Here is a 26506-nt window from a genome sequence, read left to right on the forward strand (position 1 = left end):
TAGTCATTTTTGAAAACTAATGCCATGTTACTTATCAGCCAACACATATACCTATACAGGTGTATCTGCAATAAGCTAATATTCAGCTGCATATCAGTGTGGCTGATTTATCAGTCAAATTCCACTATAAAGTAGTTAAAATTAGTTCTGCCTCAAGGTATTTCAACGTTGAAATGATGATTATATGTTAATGCATCAATAATAACAATCAGGTAAAATGATATTTATAAAATAACACTCTGAAAAGGCCCTTTCTTCATAATGAGTATTTATTTACAGTACTGTATTCCTTTATGTATATTTTGTTGAAAAGACTTAAACTTAAGCAATAAATAAGATGAATAAAATACAATAACAAGGTATTAATGAGAGTTTTTATATTATTCGCAGATTAATTATTGGGATATTTATTATTGTTAGTGTATTGCTACTTTTTTAAGTAAAGGTCAATGATATACATACTAATTCCATAACTTTTTACACACAAGAAGCATAATTGCCAAAAACATAAGTAAAAGTAGCAAAAAAAAACAAACAAAAACACAAAAACAATTTTTAAATGTAGTTAAATTGTCAATACACTATAATGCATACGATAAGTCATACTCATACGAAACAATACAAACATTCAATTACATATATTGGTGTGTCTGCTGTGCTACTGCTGTTTTTTTGTTGTTGTTGTTTTTCTCCCACCTTGAGTTTTTCTGCACCCGGGACACAAACAGAGTGAGAGCTCTTACCTCGCTCCACCTCTCGGCTCAAACCCGTAAAGCGTCTGATGGGACTTGTCGGGCTACGTCACCGTGTCGGCAGGAGCAGAGGCGGTGGAGTGCAGGAGAGTTTCGCCCTGACTATCCGGTTGTCATTCCCTGAGGAAGAAGAAGAGGGTGTGTTCCGAAATTTACCTGTCCAGTGTTACCTGGCGCTGTCGTCGTACATGTCGGCCGTCGAATTTCAACTGCTTTAGGACGTGAAACACTGGCTTCACTTCGGAGTAAAACGGAGAAGGCATTAAAGGTACGTCCTTGTTGGGAGCAAATGGTTGGGAAAAAGCTTGTTGCGGTCCAAGCGGAGGCTCATGACATTAGTTAAACAACGTCACTGTCACCGACAGCCTCAAACAGTCCGCGGTGTAATTTAAAACAACATTAGTGCTGCCATTACGAGACAGTAAATAGATTGTATTAAAGATACAAGCAGCATTTCTGGCTGATATGAGCCAAGGTTACAGGAAGTAACAACACGGGCTGTGGAAGTTTAATGGAAGCAAACATTACTCACAGGCGCTACTTTGGAACAGGTTTCCCATGTGTCATGAAGAAACTCTTTAAAAAAGGCTTAAATCTGCTTTATCTCTTATTAAATGAGGAGCTCTGCATTCATAAGTTGTGTTAGCACACTTAATATCCTCCACTGACTCATGGAAACCTGTCTGACGCACAAAATGTGTTCAGGGTGGTTGTTGAATTTCATTATTTCAGCACAGTAGTATCACAGCCGTACTGTAATTGTTTGGAAAAACAGGTCTGACTTAGGTGAGATGATGACTTCCCCTCACTAAGCTCCACACCAAAGCATTCTTTCATAACAGTAGCTTTTTTAAGACACTATTGTTCAGAGACACAGGTATTGAATTTTGATCAACCATTCAGGTGTCTTGAAATGTGGCTCAAATGCCCCCCCTGCTCATCTTGTCTTCTCTTTTTTGTTTTTGCCTCCTCCCAGGATGCTAAGAAGATCCTGACTCGTGGCCCCAACATGAGTGTGACATCATGGTTCCTGGTCAGCAGCTCTGGCACACGCCACCGGTTGCCAAGGGAGATGATCTTCGTTGGCCGGGATGACTGCGAGCTAATGCTGCAGGTGTGTGACCTTGTGTGTTTAAGAGCAAGACCGGCAGGGAACGCGTGAGCGCTCGCTTACGTGTCACATGAACCTTCTTCACCATAATATGTCAAAAATGCTCACACGACAGGACAGCCTGTCACATGAATACGCGAAACACCAGTGGGAGGCTCGTTGCATGCCTTGTGTGTGTGTGTGTGTGTGTGTGTAACCTGGTGACGTTGCCACATTCACACAAAGTTGCCCCTGACAGCCTTTCAAACAATGACTTAAAACGTAGCTAAAGCATTCCACTGTGTTGTTTTTCCACTCAGCACATGTCATAAACACAATTTCTTTGTGGTCGTTCTATAATACTCTCCCTCCCATTTTCTCCTCACTCTGTATTTAGTCCGTTTAAAGAGGAATGTTGCCTCAGAAACAGTTGTTTATACTTTCCTCAGCCAGTTTGTTATACTCTGAAAAACCGTGCCAACCACAGAAGTCGGTTAGATTGAAAGTTGCTCTAGTCCACATTTAGGCGTCGCCGGATCAAGGAAAAAAAACCTCAGCTTCTCCCAGCCTGAAATGATGCAGACTTTTCTATTGCTCTGCTTAAGTGCTCAAGACAGCTTCCTGACTTGGCACACAGTCGGTTTTGGCTCTATGTAGCCTTTAACCCTTTAATCTTTAGTTTTTCTGTTTGTAGCTCAATGCATTTTTTCCCCATTCAAACCACAGTCCAATTTCTGTAACATGAGAATCCTGTTTGGCGTGAAAAGCAGAGATTGAGTAGCATAGCTGAGGGCTGCAACTTGAATGTTTGGACTTTTCCATGACAACTGTTGTCTGATCAATGTCTGTAATTGGACCAAATGTGTCCTGCAATAACAGTGAATGCATGATGTCTAGTTCAGCAGTGTTGTGATTGCCACTGCTAACATTTTCTCTGAGGTAAAGGGGACAAAGTATTAGCAATGTGGTGCGTAGTTAACCTAATCAAGTAGGTAAACTGCTTGATAAACGTGTGCTTACAGACACAGTGCAGTATTTACAAGAAATTATTTGGAAGTCCACTGAGTGAATACGCCCACACACACACAGACAGTCAAAACAGCCCCTGAGCGCTGTTCATCCCAGTTAGGAGGTGATGTGGAAGAGTATGTCAACCCTTAGAGGACAGTGATCATTAGGAGTTTGGCAGTCACCTTCAATCTGTGTGATTTTTGTGATGAGGAGGCCCAGAGTGCCTAATGAGCCGAGAAGAACGGGTGAGTCAGTCTGAATCACTTGTACAGTTTGGACTTAATTGATGAAAGCATATTCAGAGTAACCACATTTTTCCTCTGGTGACTGGCAGGTAGACCATGTATACAAGGACTAACTCAAGCCATGCAAGCAGAGTTTAATAGATGAGGACTGTTAGTGTCATATTAAGGCTCATTTGTTGTGAATGCACAGGAAGGTCTGTCTAACTCTGCTCAAATGATCACTTTTTATCCACATTCCCAAATCTAGGATCAAGACTTTTAGGGCTGCAACAAACGATTATGTTCATTGTCATCTGCTGTAATCTGCTGATTATTTTCTCAATTAATTGATTGGTTGTTTTTCTTTTTTTTTAGAACTTAAATTTTTATTGAGTTTTCACATGCGAATAGGCAAAACAATACAACAAACAAAGTACAAATTAAAGTAACAATAATAATAATAATAACGCTAACAAACTGTCTGGAGATATTCTACCATTCGATCCACTGTTCCATTTAGCATTTGTTCAGTTGGTGTCATGTCTCATAATTGCTTGTTTTTCATCTATAAAATGTCAGAAAATGGTGAAAAATCCTTATATGATGTCCTCAGATGTCTTTTTTTGTCGACGACCCAAAGATAGTCAGTTTACTGTCTTAAAGGAGTAAAGACACCAGAAAATATTCCTATTAATGAAGCTGGATCAGAGAATTATGACTCTTTCATCTGAAGAATTACTCAAACTGATTAATTGATTATCAAAAAAAGTTGGCGATTAATTTAATAGTTGACGATTATTGGATTAGGGTTAGTTCATACAGTTTTCCCGAATCCAAGGTGATGTCTTCTGATGTCTGTTTGTCTGACCGAGATACCAAAACCAAAAGATATTCAGTTTGCAATGACGAAAGAAGATAAAATTAGTAAATTCCTACATTGGAGATACAGAATGCCTGTTGTTTTTGCGTGAAAAAAGTACTTGCACTCGACATGCAGTTCTAACGACTTCTGCTTTGCTTTTGTCGCAGTCTCGCAGTGTGGACAAACAGCACGCTGTGATCAACTACGACACAAACACAGACGAGCACATGGTGAAGGACCTGGGCAGCTTGAACGGGGTGAGTGGGTCCATCTCTAGTGTCGGGCTACCTGCCTCAGCCCACAGTGATAAAGCCAGCCACTGACTGACTGGGCTCCCTGAGGACTCCAGTCTCCACAACAATTCCCAGAGCACAAAATACCTCTCTGTTTGCCAGAGACGGGGACGGTTCGTAGAACAGTGGTAATCTGGAGACTTTTCCCGCTGGCCTGGACCCCCTTTTTTTTTTCTTCCCATTCTTTCTATTTCTCCCTCCCTCCTTTCACTGCTCTGTTGCCACTTCATTGCACCATTATCCCAATGAAATCCAGAGTTGAGCAGTGGGAGAAAACCATTCATTGTTCTCAGAGAGTGTTTCTTTGGGCCATGGTAGCTGCAGCCAAACTAATCAGAGCAGAACGGTAACTGAAATCCAGCATGGCTCCTTTTTTTCTCCCCCCAATTATCTTTATTTAGTCTGTATAGTATAAGACCTGCTCCTCTGCACATTTCCAGCAGTATCTTTCTTTATGTTTAGCGATCTGAAGAGAAACTCTGGAACAATCGGTTGCATTTACTGTTAGTTTAGGCAGGAGATAGACTAATCGATCAACAAACTAAGCAGCATTGCGTGTATATACCTCCACCTGGCCATTAAGCATTCCACAAAAGCCGAGACCGACGTTGCATAACAACATAATCTCATCAGAGTTTTAATGTGCCGGTGGATTAACTTTCAATGGGAAAAGGACCAATTGCAAAGCACCTTACAGTATCTGGGTGCATGCCATGAGGAATTAGAGAGCCTGTCACCTGTGAGTCAACCCATTTGCTCCATTAATGACCTGTGAAAATGATTTGATGTTATTTTTCTCTTTTCTCTTTGTTTTGCAGACATTTGTGAATGACCTAAGAATCCCAGACCAGACCTACATCACCCTCAAGCTCTCTGACGTCATTCGCTTTGGCTATGATATCCTTTTCTCAAAATTTTAGTCACATATTTGTCTTAACTTTGATTGTGTGACTCATGTAATGCAGGCTTTCTGTTCTTCAGTTGGAACAGTTTAAGTTGGTGATCGGCTGCCCACAGTGAAACTTTTTTTTTTTAAACTTTTTTTTTCCTTCTCTGTGGTCTTTGGCTCCATTGGCATGTTAATCCCCTCTGGTTTTTCAGTCAGGGGTTTTAGATTATGGTCAACAGAAAATCTCCTGCACCCTTTGACCCCCAGAACAGAAATCTCATGAATGGTGAAACTTACTTAAGATAACAGTGGGGGAGAAAGCTGTCTGGAGTGCAGAGACATTTGGGAATGTTAGTTACCAGTATGTGGCATGTGATTTTTGCACATTTGAGGGAGTGAGTCGCTGAAGATATGAGCTTGTTTGAATTGCAACAGGTCTCTGCTGCTTATCTGTTTTCCTCCCTCTTGCAAGCAGTAGAAGAAGGTACTTTTGACCTCCTTAGAAGAGAGTACTAACTGCACATTTACCATTCATCAGGTAGCAATTTGTATTCCCTGTTTGTCCTTCATGTCTCTGTGCCAACAAACATCTGGAGATGTGTCCCTAAGACACTGAACTGTCATTATAAATAAATAGATGTATTACAAAAATGATGGCATGTATGTGTACTTTAACTCCTCCTGCACATGCTCATGTATATATCCTGGAGAAGAGTCAACACAAGGTCCCAGAGGAGGCTCTTAAAGTAAGTAATACTGACAGTGTGTGCTTCTTTCAGGCTAGGGAGAAATACTTGCAGTGGATCTTTGTCTCTAACGCTAAAACGACAGTGCTCTTCTATTATTTTCATATAGCTTAATCAGCTGATTATTTATCAGAAATAATATCAATTGCTCATTGCCAGTTACTTGAGATAATCATCATGATTGCTAACTTTCTTTTAAATATTTTCATTTTGACAAAAGTTCAAATAAGACGAAGGAACAAACGGAAAAAACACTATAATGACAAAAAAATGTAATTTTTCTTAAAACAACAATGAATAGTTTTAATTTGTCAATATCCTGTGTTGACTTTTTATCAATATACTAAGCTAAACAATAAGAAACTTCTCAATTTGAGGCTTAAAATGTGATGTAACTCGTGTGACCTTACCTGGTCTGGATCCCGTGCCAACTGTTGTCACAAATCATTATGAGCTCTGTGCTTTGAAACACATTGGATAACTATCATCTGAATGTTGAAACAATATTTTCAAAATTTTAATGCTTTGCTTTTGTCCCTCCACTGTCACCTGTAATTCTTCCATGTGCAGCCTCCAGCCTCGCCTTAATAACCACAGCTCACCTAACTGTCAGCTACAGCTAGAGCAAATGATAGATGCCCCAAAATGTTGCATAGTGTTTAAAGGCCCATTCCATACAAACAAAACAGTTTAGTCACCTACACACAGGTTCAATGAGGGCAAAGATGTTTAAAGTATAATTGCTGAAAAAAAAGATTACGAGAAATTGTTACTTTGAAGTGTAAACACTCATTTTTGTAAATTATTTCATGTGTTTTGTAAAGAGTATCCATTTTTAACAGTAAAAAAGCAGATGTCCCTGGTAGATATTCTTCCGTAGACTCTGTAGATAGTTACATCTATACTCATTGTTGACATTAGGCTTCTCACATCCTGCTTCCCTCCTGTCTCTTTGTGTAGCATGAGAAGTACACAAGCCAGTTGCAGCTTACTATCAAAGCCCTGGAGGCCAAGGCGAAGGAAAAACAGCAGCAGCTCCTAAGCCCAGACAAGAGCAAAGGCTCCAATGTGAAAGTGCAGGACAGGGCTGAGCGAAGAGCCCACTCGCTCACAGGTAAACAACTCTCCCTACACACACTCCATCAGAGCAGACATTAGCAGGAAGGCAACAGCTTTTATGATAACAGAGGCAGGTCAAGAGGAACTGTTCTAACTGAAGTGGATTTGAATATGTTTGCGCACACACACGAGGAAGAGGAAGTCTTTCCGTCACCATGTGCTGTCTGGCTTTGAAGATCACTTGATAAAGTGGTTGTGGATTCTTTTATTAAGAGCTTCCCTGCTGTGAGATTAGGCTGCCATGTGAGAGGCCGAAGCTCAAATCCTATGGTGTCAGTAAAGAAATAGAGATTGACATCCCGGAGTTGGCAGAATAAGTATACATAAGTAAGAGCGAGCCAGACGAGCTGAGGGGTGAAGAGTTAAGGACACACAGTCTTATCTCTGTCAGCCACGCCTGACTGCCGACAAGAGGCGCTGCCAAACACGCTGATGATTGTTCAGCACGTGTCATGGAAGAATTAGAAAGGTATCGAGGCTTTTTTTGGTGCCAAGTTGGCACTTCTGTTCATGTGGCTCGTGGTGGATTTATTGCTGCTTATATTTCCAGTGGCTGTCATGCCCTCTCGGCCCTAAGCCGAACTGAATAAGTCCTGTTGTACAGTACAAGCAGCAGTGGAACAGTCAGAGAATTGTTAGTTCAAGAGAAGCACTTTGTGAATGAAGCTCATTCAAATCGACAAAAACCTATTCCAGCTGTTGTTGATTTAGCAATTTCTGTGCTTTCTGCTCCATAATCGCCCCCGTGAGCTTAGAGGAAAAACTACAACCGGTGCTTAAAATAGGACCTCTACAGCACTGGGCTCATATCCCTCTGAGTGCCTCACAAATAAGTCATTCAACTGCAGCACTTTGGAAAACAGGGGAAGAAGTCTCTCACTTGCATGGGAGTGTGGTTGTATCACCTGCAGCTATATGCTAACCACAGCAGATCATGTAAACCTGTGACTGCACACAGCTCTTTGGAGCACATGCACGCTGAGGCCATGTTTACTGCCTGCAGTGTGACAGCAGCCTTGCCCTGTGTTGCCATGACCCAGTCCACCAGCAAGATAACTGAACCAGCCTCCACGGTCTCACTAAATGTGTAGCCACAAGAAGATAAGGACTGTGTTTCATAGTATGTTACAGAAAATAAAGCTTCACTTGTGCTACACATACAGACGTCTACTGCTGTTGTCTTCACAGAGGAGATGAGCCTGAATATCTATGTTGACTTCATGCAAATTGATTCTCTGTAGCTGAATTTGTGTGACTAGAGGCCTTGATACAGTGTTTTTTTTTGTTTTGTTTACCCAGTATTGGATGTTTCATATTGGTTTTGGTGCGTTTTCCTTAATCCTCCTAATCGTGTACAATTCTGTCACTTGTAGAGTGCTGAGAAAGCTGTGTATATCTCTTTCTGTGTGCTCTTGCTTGTTTTTCCCTGCAGCTGCACAGGATGTGGAGTGTGTCCAATCCTCCAGCTGTCTGCAGGGCAGGACACTCCAGTTGTACAGTGTGTGACTCAGTCAGACCTACTTTACTCGGCCAGGACCCGAGGCTATTTAGTATGTTCTAAAGTGGCATGAAATGGATCGTTCACATGTTCCCTGATACTGTACACATCGGCACTACATGATTGGGTCTTTAGTTGATAAGATGACCCAAAAGAATTAACTAACCAACCAACCAACAAAATTAGTTAAAATGTTCTGAATCTAATAGTAGAATCCAAGAGTATAAACTTTTCTTGAGGCCACATATTCAAGACTGCTCTCAGTCCACTTTAGTTGGGACTCTCGCCCATGTTTTCTTTAGCTAAAAGGAGAGGATTGGGTAAGAGGAAAGGAATTAGTAACATGTCCCTCTGTTTCTCCCGTCACTGTGTTGATGTCTTATTGTGTGTGTCCAAGGCAACAGCGATGAAGTGCTGTTGATGCTTAGGATTGTGAAGCCTTCACATTAAAATCCAGAGAGCTCGTTTAGCCCATGTATCAGCCCGACAAGCGGCATCTAGATTATCTGATTAGTGTCATATAGGCTGGCTGGCATGTGAGGACTGACTGGCGAACCGGTGGCTAAACACCAGTTCAGAAACGGCTCAGGGAAATAACCATCATTGCACCTGTATTGAGTGTAAATACAGAGGTCAGTGTGCGAACAACGAGTAGACGAGGCCTCACTTTAGATGCAGTTCCTATATGCTATGTTATAGTTTTTGTCTTTGTAGATTAGGATTAACTTTGTCCTGATTCACACGAGAAGGATTATGTTTTGGTGGCCTGCGTGATACAGTTTGGCCCGCATTACTCTCTCTTTGTCATGGGAATGTGTTGAAATTATATAAAGCCCAAAGGCCATGGGTATTGTAACACTATGTCTTTATGAGATCCAGTGTATCGCAACATTTTTGTTGTTGCAAGACTAAACCCAGACACAACATTGTGTTATCATGTGACTAACACAAACGTATAGCCTAATAAATACCACAGTCTGTATAAATTCAGTTCTTTGTTTGGCTCTTTCGTCTTTCCTGCAATCCGTCTCTGCCTGAGTGTATTCATGTACCTAATGGTGTGTGTTTGTCTGTGTCTGTGCTTGTGTTTGTGCGTTTGTCTGTTAGCTGCCACAGATTCTCCGATATCCAAGCCTACTCCTCTCTATGGCCAACCGTCCTGGTGGGGAGAGGATGAGGACGCAGCCAACAAAAAGCGGAACAGAGGTGGAAAATTGCCAGAGTCTCCAGGTCAGAGAATGTGTCTTAGATTCTTACTAAGCAACAGACTTAATGATGGTGTTTATGCAAAATGTATTTTTGTACTGCTATTCTACTAGATCTTCCCACATCTGTGAATTAGACCCTAATTTGTAATGACATGTTTTTCTGTGCCATTGCTATCTGATGCCCTTTGTGGGTCACTGAGAGATGGATGGTGTCGACCCCAAGGCAGGTCTCTGGCTGCCAGTTGTGGACTGTTAGCCAGGCCATAGCATGCCAAGCCAGTGGGCAGTGCCTGTCTGCCTCGTGATGGATTATGACCCTCAAAGCTGTTGTAGGGGGGAGGAGGGGTGATTGTTTGCCTCATGTTGCCCGGACTGAAACAGATTATTCCCGCTCAGCTACCCTCCGCTGGACTCTGAGCTCCTAAAGTGATATTTGGCCACATCCAACTGGCACCCAAAGACCAACTGGTGAATTTGTTTTCTCAGTGTAACAGCTGGAAACTTTGTGGGATTTTCAGGATTGTGCAATTGACACCGCAATCATCTCTAGGGCTACAACAAATTATTCTTTTTTTTATTATTGATTAATCTGCAGGTTATTTTCATGATTAATCAATTAATCATTTTGACTTTTGAATTTCAAGAAGTTCTCATCACCATTTCCTAGTCTTCAAAGTAAACGATTAATCATTCATAATGAAAATAATCGAAAGACACATAGCAAGAATTACTGATGGTTTTACAACTGTGTGTTTACTGTCTCCTCCCCGCTCTACAATTCTAACAGAGCCTGGTAAAGATGTATCCAGATATGAGGTCAATGGTTCTCTATCCGACAGTCAGGTCAAGTCCATCTTCTCCTACCGCCGGGAGCCCAGCTACTTTGAGATACCAACAAAAGAATCCCCACCACGCCCTGACAAGAGGCCTGAGTCACAGGTCCAAGAAGTTCCCACCAAGGACATTCCAGATCCCTCTCAGTCTGTCCCCTCTACCCCTACACCTCCTGTAGTCCAAAGCCACGCCTCCTTCACCATCGAATTCGATGAATGTACGCCAGGTAAAATGAAAATCAAGGACCACGTGACCAAGTTTTCTTTCCGCCAGCAGCGCAAGCAATCTTCCACAGAGGCGGCCACTGCACCCAGTGAGGTGATGTCCGCAGAAAGCAAAGTTGCAGATTGGCTGGTCCAAAGCAATGCTAGCATGATGAGGAGGAGGTCGCACGCTGAAGACTTGTATAGCACAAACAGTGATCCATCACTTCTGAAGACCACCAGAGGTGAGTCATGTATATAAAGGCTTGTTTGGTTGATGTAATGTGCTAGCTCTCAGGCTAACTTGTCTTTCCATCATCAGGAAACCACCGTGAAGATGGCACCCACAGTGATTCAGGGGATCCTTCAATCAATGGAAATGATTTCCTCCAATCAGAACCTCAGATTGGACCCCTCAGAGCCTCCCCACCTCAACGCTTCGCCTCCCCTGACTCTGAGGAACCCTTGTCCTCCTCTCCACCAGAGCCCCAGTCCTTACCCAATCTTGGCAAGGCTGAGCCTCATCAGGCCTTTGTCATTGAATTCTTTGACGATAACCCAAGAAAGAAGCGTTCCCAGTCCTTCACCAATAACACATCTCCACCTGAGCCCTCAGCCTTAAGGGTCCAGCTGGAGAAGGCGAGGAAGAGCTCAAGCCCGAATGGTGAGAGACAAGTCCCATCTCCAGCCTCCACCACACCCCCAACCCAACGATACACCATCCCTCTGAAGGGCCCTGCTTCCACAGGCCACCAAAGAGCTGGCTCTCTACGAAGGGAGAAGACAGAGGACCGAATCAGCACCAGCTTTTCCTCTCGCTCTACATCATCTGTGTCTGTAAGGCCCTTTAGCAGCGTAGGCCGGAGATCCAAACTCGCCCAGGAATTTACTGCTGAATTCCTCAGACAAGCCAAGCCGTCCTCTTCTGCCAGCTGGGAGAAAAACACATCGAGCCTCGCTACAGCAGCAAAAACAGAGACAGTGGTAGCGTCCCAGACTAGTCATCCTCCATCTAATGCTCCTTACCAGCCACAGACTTCTTCTCCTATCCACCAGCCTGTTCCCCTCAAGGCCCCTGTGATGCCCCCGGTCTCTCAGAGTGTGGTGGTGAACAGCCCCCGTGTTGGCCCCAAAAATGAAGAAGAGGATAGTCTGAGCGACGCAGGAACCTACACCATTGAAACAGATATCCCAGATAAAGAGCTAGAAGAGGCACGAAGCAAGATTGACCAGGCAAGGCTTTTCTCCATTTAATATACACAAAGTTTCTATGGCTAAAAATAGCAACATGTTACTTGGAGGAAATAAGTGGGCTCAGTATGAGCCACGGGCATTGGCAGTCCCACCTTTCCCCATTCCTGCACTTATCCACTTGCACTGCTTTGTTCCTGACAGGTGTTTGGCGTTTTTGAGAGCCCAGAGCGAACCAACCAGAGCGAAGCAGAAACATCGTCAGCGTTTAGGCCTGGTGTTGTTCAGAGCAGGGATCAGCATAGGCAGAATAGCTGTGGGGAGGTGAGGCCAGCTCCAGAACAGGGACAGAGTCTGGTAAAGGTAAACCTTCCTGCTCTGGGTTTGATCAGAATAATAATTTTATCGTCAATTAATCAATGTGCTTGGTCAGTAAACCATGAAAGTAAATACGTACAAATCAGTTGGATAGCTGTCTTGATTTGTTTTCTCCGGGTTTCTTTTCTTTCTTTTTTGGTGAATCTCTCTAAATTTGTAGATTTGCTTCATCTTTCCTCACAGGTTCTGGGTTCTTCATTGTTTTGGTTTTTCTTTCTAACCAAATATAAGGAAAAAGATAGATGTTTTTACAACAAATGTACTAAAGAATTAATCATAAAACTAGAGCCCGACTGATATATACGCCTGTCACAGCCAACACAGCCTATCACAGTTATATTGTTATCGGCGTATGAGTTGTTGGATATGCACCGATAAGCAAAGTTTTATGTTTATAAGATTATTGCAAAAAAAGTATGTGTATTGGCTGATACATTAATATCTAAATTTTAAACTTTCTAATATCAGTATCATCCCCAAAAAATCTAGTATCAGTCGGACTTTACTTGAAACAGATTGATGTGTTGTATCTTCTGTTTGTTTGTCATTTTAATGGTGTTCCCAACTAAAGAAACCATAAAATAAGGATCTGCTTTCTTCTCTCGTTTTTAAAGATAATAAATAAGTTGTATGTTGTCTCATGCAGGTTCAGCCAGCAGGTGCAGTGATACAGGGTGCTCCTAAGTGGATGTCTTGCTGGGCCAGCTTGGCAGACAGCTACACAGAATCTGGCCCTTCGTCTGGCCTCTTTGACATTCCTCCCCAGATGGAGCTGTCGGGAGGGGGTAAGCCACCTGACGAGACACGAGTCTATTTGAAATGATAATGAGAAGCCCTGATGAATATGAATGATATTCAGCTTCAGCATGTGTGGTTAATATGCATTAAAACTGTTTCACTTCAGCACGAGGCACCATCATCCATAAGGCCACGATCAGCCGACAACCCGACAGCGTTGACTCGGATGGTTCAAGAACTCGCCGTGTCCTGCCGCAGGTACCGCTGGGGGAGAAGAGTGACATCTCAACTCCCAGCATTCATGTTCATTATGACCTGCAGTCAACGTTTGATGTAGAAGTGAAGAGCTCTGTGGACCCCGGCTCTCAGGATGGCTTTGACAGGTTGTCGGTGCAGGACGATGTAGAGCCAGACAGCCTGAGTGACGCCAGCAAGTCGGACGATGGTTCTGTCCTAGAGCAAAGGAGGCGACCGCTGTCAGACACAGAAGAGAAGAAGAAAAATGAGGACAAACTCAGACTCCCAGTCAAGCCTACATCCTTTTACATTGGGTCAGAGGAGGCTGCTTCCAAATCTGAACGTGAATGCTCAAAACCCAGCACTCCTAAAACTGAACGAAAACATGCAGGCAAAACTTTCTCAACAGCCACCCTTACCAAACCGAGAAGTAACCAAGATTCTGGAAAAGTCAAGTCTAGTGTGTCAGCTCCTAGCCTGGGCCAGGGAACACAGAGTCCAGAGTCCAGAGAGGGCAGAGTATCCCCATTAATCAGACAAGAGAGCTTCACCAAGGAGCGGCCTAGCAACGCCAGATTGCCCAACATCTCTAGCCAGCCTGTTCAGAGAGACACAGACCCTGAATCATTCCAGGGGTCCTGCAATCATGACACCCATTCTTTTCTCAAAGAGACGGAGGATGTTCTTGCTGTTCTGGAGGCCAAACTCCAAGCAGGGCAATCAGGTCCAACACCTTCTCCCATAGCGGACTCTCTTTCTGGGGAGTCTGATGTGGACACGTCCAGCACAGTCAGCCAACACAGCAGTAAGACCAGGCCAAACACAGTGACTAAAAAGCCCTCTGTTAGTGGCCTCCATAGGGAGCGTTCTTCAGCCAGTATAGCCAGTCAGGACTCAATTCACCTGTCCAGTACTTCAGAAAAGCGGCGCTATCAAGGGGCAGACAGCAACAATAAGACCGAGTCTCTCAGGAGGCCAGTTGGACTGAGACGTAGTGTCGGGAAATGTGGTTCCATGGACCTAAGTGATGACCCTCAGAGCTTACCTTACTCTGATCAGGAGTCCAACAACCACCAAACCCGCAAAAAATACACAGTGCCCCTTCAGAAGGAGGACGGCAAGACCACCAGAGTATCCCAGGCCTTGAGTCGTGCCAACAGCTTGTCTGCCCCGAGACCCACCAGAGCGTCCATGCTGCGCCGGGCTCGTCTAGGAGAAGCTTCGGACAACGAGGGCACGGAGACGGATAGGCTGGCCCAGGAGGCAGGTAATGCCCCAGCTAAGCAGCCTCAGGAACCCAAGAAACTCTCCAGGCTGGATATGCTGGCGATGCCTCGTAAGCGGACAAGCTCGTTCAACACACCCAGCGACACAGAGGCCTCCTCCGCCCCACAGTGTACAGGCAGGAGCACAGGGTTCTCCAACCGCAGCACCGAGTCTGGTAGCAGCTCAGTTCGAAGGGCCTCTGCTCCGGGGCCCAAGCCTGTAGAAAGGCCACAGAAAGCAGCGCTCAACAGGACACCAGTCACTCGTGGACGTTCGAGCAGTGCCAAATACGCCAGCAGCACTGCAAGTGAGTATGATGCATACACGCACACACACCTGTTTCATTGAGTGTAAAAATATATTTGACTGGTATGACAATTTACTCCAATAAGTAAAAAAGTGACTTTGTGCCTGGATTGGAAGCATTACAACCAACCACAGTGGTGAATTGGTTTGATACATTCATAGTTCTTATACTGTACATTTCAGGAAATAACAACTGGGCTCTGTACTGTCATAAAAGTGTCATTTGGGAAGGGGATTTATTCTGGACTTTCACTCACATCAATAACACTAACATCAGGGCTGTATATTCATGGCAGTGCAACGACCAGCACAAGCAGTGCTCTTGTAGTGGTTGTTGGCATTTTCCCCTCTGTATGGTATTTTGGTGCTCAGAGAAAAAAGGATGTACACGAGAGATGAGTTATGTATATGAAAACTCCTTCATCTGCAAATAGTTTGCAGTTTATGGTCATTTATGAGGATTCTGTGTCTATGATGAAGATTATAATACTAACCATGTGCAAAATGCTCTATGCTACATAACACGGTCTTCTCTATATGGAATTTGTCTGGTACTCAGCTGTGGAAGGCACGTCTCATTTCAGTTTGTAAATTATTTTGAATCTCAAAAAACAAAAACCTTTGTTGCCAAGTTTTATTGTAGAAATGAGCTCTTCCACGGCAATGTTTCTGTCTCTGGTTCTGGGGAGGATTTTGGTGACAGCATCTAAAGTACTTGGTGGTGTTTTTTTCCTCTCCTGTATTCTGTGATGGCATCTTTCCTTTTCTCCTGTTGTTTCCCATCTTCTCTATCCTCACCCTCTGTAACTCAAACCAATTCACGCTGCCAAGGCTCGAGAAGACGACAGAAAGGCTCTGACTATACCTCTACCTCAGATGAGGAGTACGACTCAAACCAGAGCACTCCTAAACACAAACGCTCCCAACCTTCCTCAGCTTTCAACAACTCACGTGATCAGCCTCGCTCTCGGCCTCAGCCGGTGGTCGCCCTGCGTCCTAAATCCCGCAACAGAGAGTCTGAGGAGGAGAACCAAGAGGGAGAGGCTGTGCACAGTTGGTCCAACCACAGTGCTGAGATTGCACGGTAAGGAATAGTACCAACTAAGTTTTTTCCTTGTGTAATATGATTTCTTAAAGTTAAATTGATGTTCCGTGGAGCCAATACCAGATTAAATTAGTGATGGCAATTTGGTTGCTCAGCCATCTTTCTAACATGTGTTCCCTCCCTGTTAGATTGAGTCAAGACCTGGCTAAAGACCTGGCTATCCTGGCCAGAGAGATCCATGATGTGGCAGGTGATGGTGATCCACAGAACCCTGGAGTGGAGAGCAGTGCACCCGTCTCCACTGTGACTGCTCATGAACAGGTACATCAAACATTACCCTGGAATGCTGTTGCCCTTGGTAACTACACCCTTGAAAGAGGAAGTATCTCGAGTGCTTTTATTGCAGGTTCTTGTATAGCATCATCCTGATCTGCAATGCATATATGTAACATAGTGCTCTTTTAAAAGTTAAAGTAGTTAATTGTGGTTGGTATAAAACCTTTCGAGCTATCTCTTTGCCTTGTTTAACACATCGTCCACAGAGAACTACCTGTCTCTCTGTCTGTTTTATAACGTAACTCTTATTTCTCTGACTGATTGATTGTGTTGCAGCTGGTTCATCATATTCCAGAGGCTGGATTAAACTACCAGAGAATCCCGCCAATTTCCGCATCTACAAAGGAGCCAGACCAGAGCTGGAGCGACCATGACCAGACTTCCAGGCAGAGAGCTCGGCGCAAAGATGAGGTCTGATGTGGCTTCACATCATTTTTAAAGCCCCTGTTTCTGTCATGTCAGCACTGAGGGATCAGGATATAATAATATGATTTGTTTTTCGTCTCCAGGTCGTTGTGGACAATCTGATGCTGAATCCTGTGTCTCAGGTCATTGTGGCCATCAGAGAAAACACTGAGCAGCTCGCTGACAAAATAAAGTAAGATGTGAAGAAAACACACAACAAGCATACTCAAATAAACATCCTTTGTTCCCGTGCTTAATCTGGTTTGATGGAAAACTTTATTGATCCTGTCTGACAACCAGACAGCACTGAGCCTGTAATCCTATTAAAGTAGTGTGGCGGAGTGAGTCAGCACACAGATGTATAGTCTAACTGACAATATGGGACTGAGATGACATCTTCACAATAGATTAGTCTCCATTTCTGACTAAATCAACAATGTTTTGGGCACAAAAATGAACACTTTCTAACAGCTGAATTTTCACATTATGTACACAGGGTACTGTTCCAGGACAGGATGGAAATCTGGCAAGAAATCGAGGCCAAGGTTAATTCTGACAATGATGTTCCCATCGTCAAAACCTCCAACAAGGTGGGTTACTCATTTTTGTAATTTTTAAAGTTCAGTTAATGCAAATTAATGCAGTTTGTTTGAGCTAATATGACTATCTGTATTTCAGGAAATCACGTCCATCTTGAAAGAACTCAGGAGAGTTCAAAGACAACTTGAGGGTGAGTGACCCTGAGCTTTTATAAACGATATACAAATCATTAATAATTTTTATAATGCTTAAATAATCAGCTAAACCTACCATTTTCTTTTTTTCCCACCAGTCATTAACACAGTCATGGAGCCCAGTGGGCAGACTGAACCATCCAAGGCCTCATCTGGAGCTCGGCCCTCCAGAACTTCCTCCTCCCGAGACTTTAGAACGGTCCACTCTGCCTCCAAGCGTGGCGGCGGCCCGAGGCCCAGCGAGAGTGTCAGGAGAGCTGCGGTGACACCGGATGATCTCAGAGAGGGATATTTGGTGTGAGACGTGACTCTCACAATTCTGCCCTAACCCCACAAACCCAGGTGTCACACCATTGTGCGCACAATGAAACCAAGAAGGGGGAAGTGATACAGAACTGTACAACTACACTCTGAGCACTACAACACCTATACAGTGAAGCCTGCACTAAATGCCCTTTAGACACTCTCAGTGGGATCTCTACACATGAGGTGTGGATTTAAGGAAGTACTACAATACTTAAATAACTGCACCTCTGACAGGCCTCATAATATCTATACTTGATTCTTTGCGACATCTTTATTTGCCAATGATACGACCAACATTGCTGATTTTAAAAGCTCATTGTAATTATTTGCCTGAGCAGAACAATCTCAGGGAAATCCACTAATATATATTGTGTGTATGTTTAGCAATTTTGAGGAAAAGTTTGTAAATTGATGTTTGAAGCAACACCTTGCAGATGTTCATGCACTGTTTACTGTGTATCCACAGTAAGCCCCTTGCATTTCCTTATTTTGTGGACCAGATTTATGTAAGAATGTAAAAAGTATTTATTAGGGCTCTTTTGTGAGACACTGTAACCGAGACAACATGACTTTGGGAGAGTAAGTAGACTCAAGTGCCAGACAGATTAATGTTTTACTACATGGTTGCTACCAGTCCATTTCTTTTGTATTTATCTGGTAACATTTCCCAGTGGAGCGACTCTGTCCAGGCCCTCCTCAGTAGCTGGACAGTGGATGCACATTTTGTCCAAGTGGAGATGAAAATCCTTCAGGAATGTGTGTCCGAACAGTAGGAGGGACTCCCAAGTTTAGTCACCTGGCAACCACACACTCAAGTGGCTGTAAAACAGGAGCTTTCAAGCTTTCCTCTGTATCTTCTGAAAGTGTGATTTTATTTATTACAGTTAGAGGCTTGAAACTTGTTTCCATGTCTGATGAGCACAGTCAGCTCCGAGGTTTTGGCCAAAGACAATCATAGATCGACTGACAGTTTGTACTCACCACACCAAACCTCCATATGCTTAATATCTATCAGAGCACTGTGTAAGATTTGATATTTAAGTATCTTGAGTTATAAGCCCACTTCTGATCTTCACATGACAGAAGAAGAAATGTAATTTTAGCATTTAAGTTGACAGAGTCAGTGGTGTGAAACTGTATATCTGATTGTTAGTTTGTGGCATTCTGTCATTCTGTGTGTAAATATCTAAAGATATCTGTATGTCCTACAAAAAATTACCTCTCAACCTTGTCTTTTGCACTAATGTAGTACGACATTATCCCCTCGACCTGATAATGCTGCATATTGAAAGCCTCTCCTCTCCTGCAAACATTTGATGCTGTCTTTGGTTGAAGCAGGAGAGAAGGTGACTCAGTACACCAGCAAGTTTCCCTCCTCCCAGTCCAGATTGGACACGTGATTGTAATTGGGAAGTACCTTCAAGTGCCACAGTGCTGTGTGGGATGATGTTCCAGTGGTTGTTTACAAACCGCTCAAAGCGTTGCTGCTATTCTTCTTACATGGGATAGTTATTTTCCCTGTTGCTTTACTTCATTTAAGTCCAAGGTTCAGCAGGTTTGAGAGCTGAAACGTAACTCTCATTTGTCAAATGTGTGCCCCTTTTTTTGATATTCAACTTATGTTTCCTCTCCTTTCACTCAATGATTTGGATGTAATCGGACTGTCTTGTTAGTCGGTATTTATGTTCTGTTTTTTGTGTAATTTCTTAGCTGATGATTTTTCAAATAAAGGAACTTGATTAGCAAAGTTGTTTTGTTTTTTTTCACTCACTGCACTTTTTTTTTTTTTCCTGAGCAACGACATGTTCCAAAAACCTGAAATGAAAGTTAAAACAGGAAGTGTCGGTGAGTTATATTCAATAGCAGAGCTATCACTTCAGTTCTGTTTCGGGGGAAAGCCAGAGGGGAAGAAGCAAGTGTTTTGTGAGCTAAAAGTATCTTCAGCTGCTTCGTGTGAGTTGCTTTTGCTTTCAATACTTTAAAAAACAGACTTCTTTTGAGATTTAATCTGTAAACATTCTGAGTTTGGCTGCTTTCACTTTAATAGGAGGAGCAGCTGAAGGGAAAAATGACCTCTATTTACAGAAGCCTTCATGACAGTTATGTGTCAAACAAAGCGGTGAGACTTAATCACATATTTGCCAAGTTATTCACTGTTATTTTGTGTGACTCATCGTTCTTATTCTCTGTCTTGTTATTCTACCAAACTTCATGCTTTCAGAGAACGACCAGCTGTCTGACATTAGCTGTAGTTTTGGGCTGCCTGACGATCCTGGGGATCCTGCTTGCCATCGCCGTGCTCGAAAGACCACCGCCCCCCGAAGATCACGGGACACTTCCAGGGGAAGCTTGTGGGAGCGACTTCTCTACAGACCAGTGCAGGTAATGATCTCACTGTAAACACTGATGTGCCTGTTAAAGCCCACTAGGGACAGATAGGCTGGGAAGGTTTATCAGCTGTTATGATGTAATAAAACTGAGCGGCTTAAAGATGTAACTGTTGAAAATAAATTGATTGTTTTAAATAGTTGTAGTCACTTAAAGCAACACTATATAACTTTTTTACCTAAAAATAACAGCTTGAAAATCATTGTGATGGTACAGTGTCTTGTAATGTAACTTCAGTGAGAGGGTAGGGTCACAGTGTTACATACATGTTTACTTCAAGATTTAAAGTTTTCAACACATAATGTTATGTGTTGTGTTATCTATCTATCTATCTAGATTATTTAAAATTATTTTTAGGATTTTTAGGCAGGTTTTGTCGTTGTCGTCTTTCATTCGGGTTTTGAGGAATAAATATTTTCTTTATTATAATGTTTTTATGTTAAATTCAGCTTTTGTGGCATATCTTGTATCATCCACCTGTCTTATATTATACATTTGTAAGTTGCTATTATTGCTGCAGATTGTGTTGAAAAAGAGACATTCAAAAAACACTACAGCAGAAGAGACAACATAGACAAACACAACATACTTCATGATCCATCATGTTGGAAAAAAATATATGAGCATAATTTGCCTCCATGCTTGTGCATATAGGCTTACATTATAGATAATATAGATAACAAATAAATATGTTTAAATTGGCTGATATATCAATATTGGACATTTTTGCCTTCTGATATTGGTATCAGCATTAGCCTGAAAAATTGACTATGAGTCCCACTCGACTCTAAATTCTAACTTTCTCTAGTTCAGTTTGCAGAGAATTCCCTCAGCACGTCTTTGTTTATCTCCTAGTATGGTCCTGGTGGAGAGCATCCCTCAGCATGTGAAATATAAAGCCAATGTAACATTTGGGCTCCCCCTGGAAAAAGCCTGGAAAGATCTCCTCTCCATGGCTACAGACCAAGTGGATGTGTCCTCTTTCTACTGGACTTTAACTGGGGACGACATCAACATCAACTCTTCCTCAGACATACCTGTGAGTTATCAACTAAAATACTAAGAAGCATGAATATGTTGTTGTATTTGTGAAAAGGGCCTTTAAAGCTTTGTCCTCGGCAGGGCCAGGACATCCTGAGAGCACTTGAAGAGCTGCCCTCCAGGAACGTAACTGTCCGAGTGGTGACCAGTGTTCCCAGCGTTAGAACAAACTCCACAGATTTAGAGAACTTAAAACAGAAAGGTGACTCCCACGTCATGTTCACGGTCTCCACATTCACTGCAGTGTGTTTTGATTTGCAATGCTACCTTCCTTTATCTGATCTCCCTCTGCCTAAAGGAGTTCATGTGAGAAAGGTGAACTTTGGGCGCTTGACGAGGGGCGTCCTCCACAGCAAGTTCTGGATTGTTGACAGAAAACATGTGTTTATTGGAAGTGCCAACATGGACTGGAGGGCTCTTACACAGGTATCACCAAACATCTACAGTTAAAGATGCTTATTTGTAAACATCAAAACTCTGCCTGACAGTTTTATAACTCTCTTCTGCCTGTAGGTGAAGGAACTAGGAGTGGTTGTGTACAACTGCTCCAGCCTGGCAAAGGACCTGCTCAAGATTTTCCAGTCCTACTGGGTGATGGGACAGTCCAACAGCTCCCTGCCGCAGCCCTGGCCTGCAAAGTATGACACTGACATCAACCAACATCACCCCCTGCTGGTGAAAACGGATAACGTCTCCAGCAAGCTTTACCTCACAGTAAGTTCCTACAGTTTTAGTTCCTGTTTACAGCAAAAAGGGCTGCTGTCCCTATTTCCAGAGAAGTTTGTGTGTTATAATTTTAGCCAGGACAACTTCAAACTGTTGACCTGTGGAAGCAGAGTCATTTGGTCCAAGTCTCAAGCAGGTCTCAAGTCATTTTTTTTGGACATGTCAATAAAAAAAAAACAAATAACACATGTAATGTCGACGCTGACATCGTTGAACATTTTCAATATTTTATATTCAGTATTTAAACTGATGACATAAACTGAACACAGACAAGTCATTTGATTCATCATGAGTCTTTAACTTCCAAGTCTCGGTCGAGTCTCAAGTCACTCATTTTCTGTCTAGTCAAGGTGCAAGTCATCAAAAGTCCACTGTCTGTTTTTTTCAATCAAACGTTTTTGTGGTATTATCATTCTGTATCTGTGCTTCACCCCAGGGTTCTCCACCATCATTCTGCCCTCCATCGAGGACTCAGGACCTGGAGGCCATTCTCTCCAGCATCTCAGAGGCCCAACACTACATTGATGTAGCCGTCATGGAGTACTTCCCCACCACACGCTTTGAATATCCTCGAAGGTGAACCTGACCCACACAAACAAAAACATTTGTTTCCATGAATCTATTTGCCTTGTTTTGCTTCATTTCTTCACTTTGGATTCTTTCATTCAACAGATACTGGCCAGTCATTGATGATGCCATCAGGACTGCTGCGTTCGAGAGCAAGGTGAAGGTCCGGATGCTGATCAGCTGTGGGAAGGACTCGGATCCAGCCATGCTGCCTTTCCTTCAGTCTCTAGCTTCGATGGACAGCCCTGACCAGGGAATCAGCATCCAGATAGTAAGACACATGAAACATGAAATAAACGAATCCTCTGTAAACATGTATCTTCACCACTAAATTTTCTCTCTTTTGTTTCGCACATCATTCTCTTTTTAGAAATTGTACATCGTGCCTGTGGGAAACCAGTCTCATATTCCATATTCCAGAGTCAACCACAATAAATACATGGTGACTGATAAAGTAGCCTACATTGGTGAGTATCTGCAGGATTATTATTTCCATTTATTATTGAGTTTAAACCTCCTTTAATTCTTGCGCATTCACGTGTTGGGTAGTCAGTTTCCTGCATGTGAATTGGTTAATTATTGACCAGTCGTGTTGTTCCTCAGGTACTTCTAACTGGTCAGGGGACTACTTTACGACCACAGCTGGAGTGGGTCTGGTGATTTCCCAGCATGCCCCTCACTCTGTGTGGAAGACTGAAGCCCTGCAGAGCCAACTCAAGGCGGTCTTTGACAGAGACTGGCACTCTGAGTTCGCTGTGCACCTTGATGAGCTGGGGCACAACCCGGACTGTAAACTATCAAGATGACAGGGACCTTTTTATTTAAGTAACACATAAATGTATTTTATTACCAATAGCTCATAATAGTGATGTATGTTGCTGTTGTTATGGTATCTGTGTCAAAATCAGCAGTTTTGGTAGATTTTTTATGCCATGAATGATAAAGACAAGATGAATTATAGTCTTTAAAGTGAGGATAAAGTGGACATTTTTATAAAAATTAAACCCTGCCATCAAAAGTTTGAAGGAAACAAGCTGTCTCATCCTCAGTTGCTTCACTATATAATGTAATGCACCTGTACGTAAAAATGTTGTAATGTACAAATGTTTCTAAAAAATGTAACTGTTGAATACGTGGTTACCGAATATACTGTATAATTATATTAAATATATCTTAACAGTACAATACAATTGGTGTTTGCTTTTTGCCCACGGCCCACCATTATTTTTCAGCTTTTTCCCTACTGCAACCATATCCACTATCACTATCATGTTAGACGGTTATTTCAAGTCTCAATCCTTCTCAGTAGATGTTTATTAATTTTGAGTTAGCTGTCCAAATCACTGGAAAGGATCAATAAAGTATTTCTTGCTGCACAGCCGTCTGAACAGATCTCCATATGATATTTCCCTCCCTGACACTAGAGGGCGCTGTGATTAAGCCGCTGTCCCCACAGTGCGGGCGCAGGGCGGGGCTCCGGCTTGTGTAGTACGTGTGCTTTACAGCAGTTAGCTTGCAGCCAGTAAGCTAACACTACAGCTGAGTTGACGTCGGAACCATGGTGCTGCTTGAAAATGACTCGGTAAGAACAACGCGCTCATTGTAAATAATATCATCTTTTGACTTAATTGATTTTGAACTAGAAATGGACACTTTCTGCTTTAGCTGTCTCACAGCCAGCAAGCTAGCTACTAGCCTCAACGTTAGACACGCTAGTCGTCAAACTGATTCATTAGCCAGCTTGCTAATGCTGGGCTCAAGCTAAGACTGGCTTTGCGTTTTTGGCAAATAACATTACGTAACATAGTTGAGCTTTTGTACTTTTCAGGATACTAAGAGTCATAAACTGCCTTTGTAACGTAAGAACTGATTTTTAAGGGGTCTTGTTTAATGCTACAGCTACAATTTAGTACATGGGCACCAATGCAGGCAAAATGCAGGCTGTAAGGTAGCGCTTGAGCTAGTAACTTAGTCGAAGACGGAGCTAACTTGAATTACTAGAAAGTAGGTAAACAATATGTTGTGGCTTTCTAATTTAACTTCTTGTATACTGTTCTTAAAGGTTACCTACCAGACCTTATAGCCTGCTCACCTATTAGTTTATTAGGCAGTGTAACAAACGGTTAGCTTATATTAATGCAGTCTAATATGAGGGACTGAAACATTTTACTCTTCCTGTTTATGAACGCCAACACAAACGTTCAAAATTGCACTTAAGCTGAGAAAACGACTCTAACTCATCTGAACCCCACGAAGTTTTTTCTTTTGCAAGGGTGTTGTATAAAGACTGCATCAGTTTAGACCGGGTGTACCTATTGAACTTGAAGTCTGAGCCTGTGGAAAGGCTATTTATGATGCATCTGTTCTTTGTGCTGAGATCAACTATAGACCCAAACATCGATGATCAATCAGAGAGGATTATAATCATGTCTTTGCTCTGTTGTCTAGTTCCTCACAGAGCTCACACGGCTGTTTCAGAAGTGCAGATCATCTGGCAGTGTTGTCATCACGCTAAAGAAATGTAAGTAACTCCTTCCTGAGTTTTGATAACTTTAACCCCAGCACAATCAGGAAGTAAAACCGTGAGTGACATCTCAGCAAATAAAACGGTGTGTGTGTCTTCTTTCCAGATGACGGGAGGACCAAGCCAATGCCCCGAAAGGGTCACGCAGAGTCCTTTGAACCAGCAGACAACAAATGTCTCATCAGAGCGTCTGATGGCAAGAAGAAAATTAGCACAGTGGTGAGCTTTCTGTGTTTCATTTGTTTATTTTATGTTTGATATTCTTGATTGTTTTCTTCTTTTTTTGTTTGTATTTTTTTGCTGTTAATGCTGAATTCTTGTTTTTGAATTTCAGGTCAGCACCAAAGAAGTAATCAAGTTTCAGATGGTAGGTTGAGCCACTTTCAGTCTCAGCGTTGTTTGGAAGCTTTTTCCCCATTTTTGTGATTAAATCTCCTTGATGTTATTCTGTGTCTTTCTAAACATCATCTTCTGTTAATCATAAACCTAAACTTCTCTTTCCAGGCATATTCCAACCTCCTTAGAGCTCACATGGATGGACTAAAGAAGAAAGATAAGAAAAGCAAAAGCAAGAAAACCAAAGCCACCCAATGAGCAACAGACTCTTAAACATAACCATGGGTACCTAAACTGGCCTGTACTATCTGAGGGAATGGGAAAGACCTCCCCTTGGTCTGTCGCCCCCACCCGGCTTTCTCCCCATTCACCCAATGCCTCAGAATCACTGTTCATCCACCCGGTGACTGCTTTGATATTATGCCATTGTTTGCATGGAAACGTCTCATCCCTGGCTGATCAGTGCCATCGGTGATGTGGAACAGAAAAACCTGAGGATTTCTAACCACTCATACAGGACGAAGCAGGTCAACTTTATTGAATCTCCACCATTTCTGCTTCGGAATCAGGTCATCAACAGCTGTGTCACATCTGGAACCCAATGATTAGTTGCCTTTCATACTATTTAATTGTTAGAGTCCCTATTTATGTTATATTTACGGCTAATCTGTGAGCTGTGCTGCCATGTTTTAATTTGACTGTGTCTGGAGAGGAATGTTTAATTTTTCAATCATTGGAATTTTTTTTTTATTATTAGAAATCATTGAAATTACAGTTAAGTTGGCTGAAAATACAGAACTAAATCGATTTTGATGTATTTTTAACCAACTTATCTGTATTAAATCTTTTTTTTATGTTTTTAGTTAACCTTTTTTTGAAGTACAATGAACATCATTTTGCCCTCTTGTCACAGTTCCAAACCAAGCTGTCAAAGCTGGATGTCTTAAATTGTCAAACACCATAAAATGTACTGTATGGCTGCAGGCAATGCGGTTAATTGAAATGTGAACAAGGTGCCGTTTCTGACTGAGTTAAAAGGTGTCAATTTACTGAAAGGCAGTGAGTTTGAGTTATGAACACAGAGACAAAGTATCGGCTGTAATTCTAAGAATGTCATTTCTGTTAACCACAACTACAAGGCAGGTTTAACTACAGCCAGTATATTTCGTCAACCATTTGTATTTTGTCATCGTGCTCCTGAGTCCTGCACCAGAATTTAAGTTCAGAAATAAAGTGCTTTGTTAAAAGTCACT

General features: G+C 42.4%; 3 protein-coding genes across 6 annotated transcripts; all 3 read left to right on the forward strand.

Annotated features, from left to right (window-relative positions):
• The first annotated feature begins 848 nt into the window (after positions 1 to 848).
• Positions 849 to 19418, forward strand: cep170ba (centrosomal protein 170Ba). Of its 4 annotated transcripts, none has more exons than XM_073482959.1 (19): positions 849 to 1020; positions 1729 to 1866; positions 4107 to 4196; positions 5051 to 5129; positions 5809 to 5867; positions 6828 to 6981; positions 9592 to 9714; positions 10480 to 10974; positions 11052 to 11962; positions 12125 to 12283; positions 12945 to 13083; positions 13203 to 14846; positions 15677 to 15929; positions 16079 to 16211; positions 16503 to 16637; positions 16736 to 16824; positions 17128 to 17221; positions 17310 to 17361; positions 17464 to 19418. In XM_073482959.1, exons 2-19 carry the CDS (start codon positions 1762 to 1764, stop codon positions 17664 to 17666), a joined length of 4917 nt encoding a protein of 1638 aa, XP_073339060.1. In that variant the 5' UTR covers positions 849 to 1020; positions 1729 to 1761; the 3' UTR covers positions 17667 to 19418. The 4 variants fall into 4 exon arrangements, with proteins under 4 accessions (XP_073339060.1, XP_073339061.1, XP_073339062.1 ...); XM_073482960.1 differs by having other exon boundaries at positions 12125 to 12277; XM_073482961.1 differs by having other exon boundaries at positions 12125 to 12244.
• A 122-nt stretch (positions 19419 to 19540) lies between these two features.
• LOC141010534 (5'-3' exonuclease PLD4) lies at positions 19541 to 23583 on the forward strand. The gene is made up of 11 exons (XM_073483530.1): positions 19541 to 19624; positions 19719 to 19790; positions 19893 to 20053; positions 20915 to 21098; positions 21182 to 21302; positions 21399 to 21526; positions 21614 to 21814; positions 22263 to 22402; positions 22499 to 22664; positions 22764 to 22860; positions 22997 to 23583. The coding sequence occupies exons 2-11, from the start codon at positions 19740 to 19742 to the stop codon at positions 23197 to 23199; spliced, it is 1452 nt and encodes a 483-aa protein (XP_073339631.1). The 5' UTR covers positions 19541 to 19624; positions 19719 to 19739; the 3' UTR covers positions 23200 to 23583.
• Positions 23584 to 23869: 286 nt separating this feature from the next.
• On the forward strand, positions 23870 to 26504 carry srp14 (signal recognition particle 14). Its single transcript, XM_073483441.1, has 5 exons — positions 23870 to 23975; positions 24842 to 24914; positions 25024 to 25136; positions 25252 to 25284; positions 25422 to 26504. The coding sequence occupies exons 1-5, from the start codon at positions 23952 to 23954 to the stop codon at positions 25509 to 25511; spliced, it is 333 nt and encodes a 110-aa protein (XP_073339542.1). The 5' UTR covers positions 23870 to 23951; the 3' UTR covers positions 25512 to 26504.
• Positions 26505 to 26506: the final 2 nt, after the last annotated feature.

Source organism: Pagrus major, chromosome 16 (assembly GCF_040436345.1).
Source record: "Pagrus major chromosome 16, Pma_NU_1.0".
NCBI classification, from domain to species: domain Eukaryota; kingdom Metazoa; phylum Chordata; class Actinopteri; order Spariformes; family Sparidae; genus Pagrus; species Pagrus major.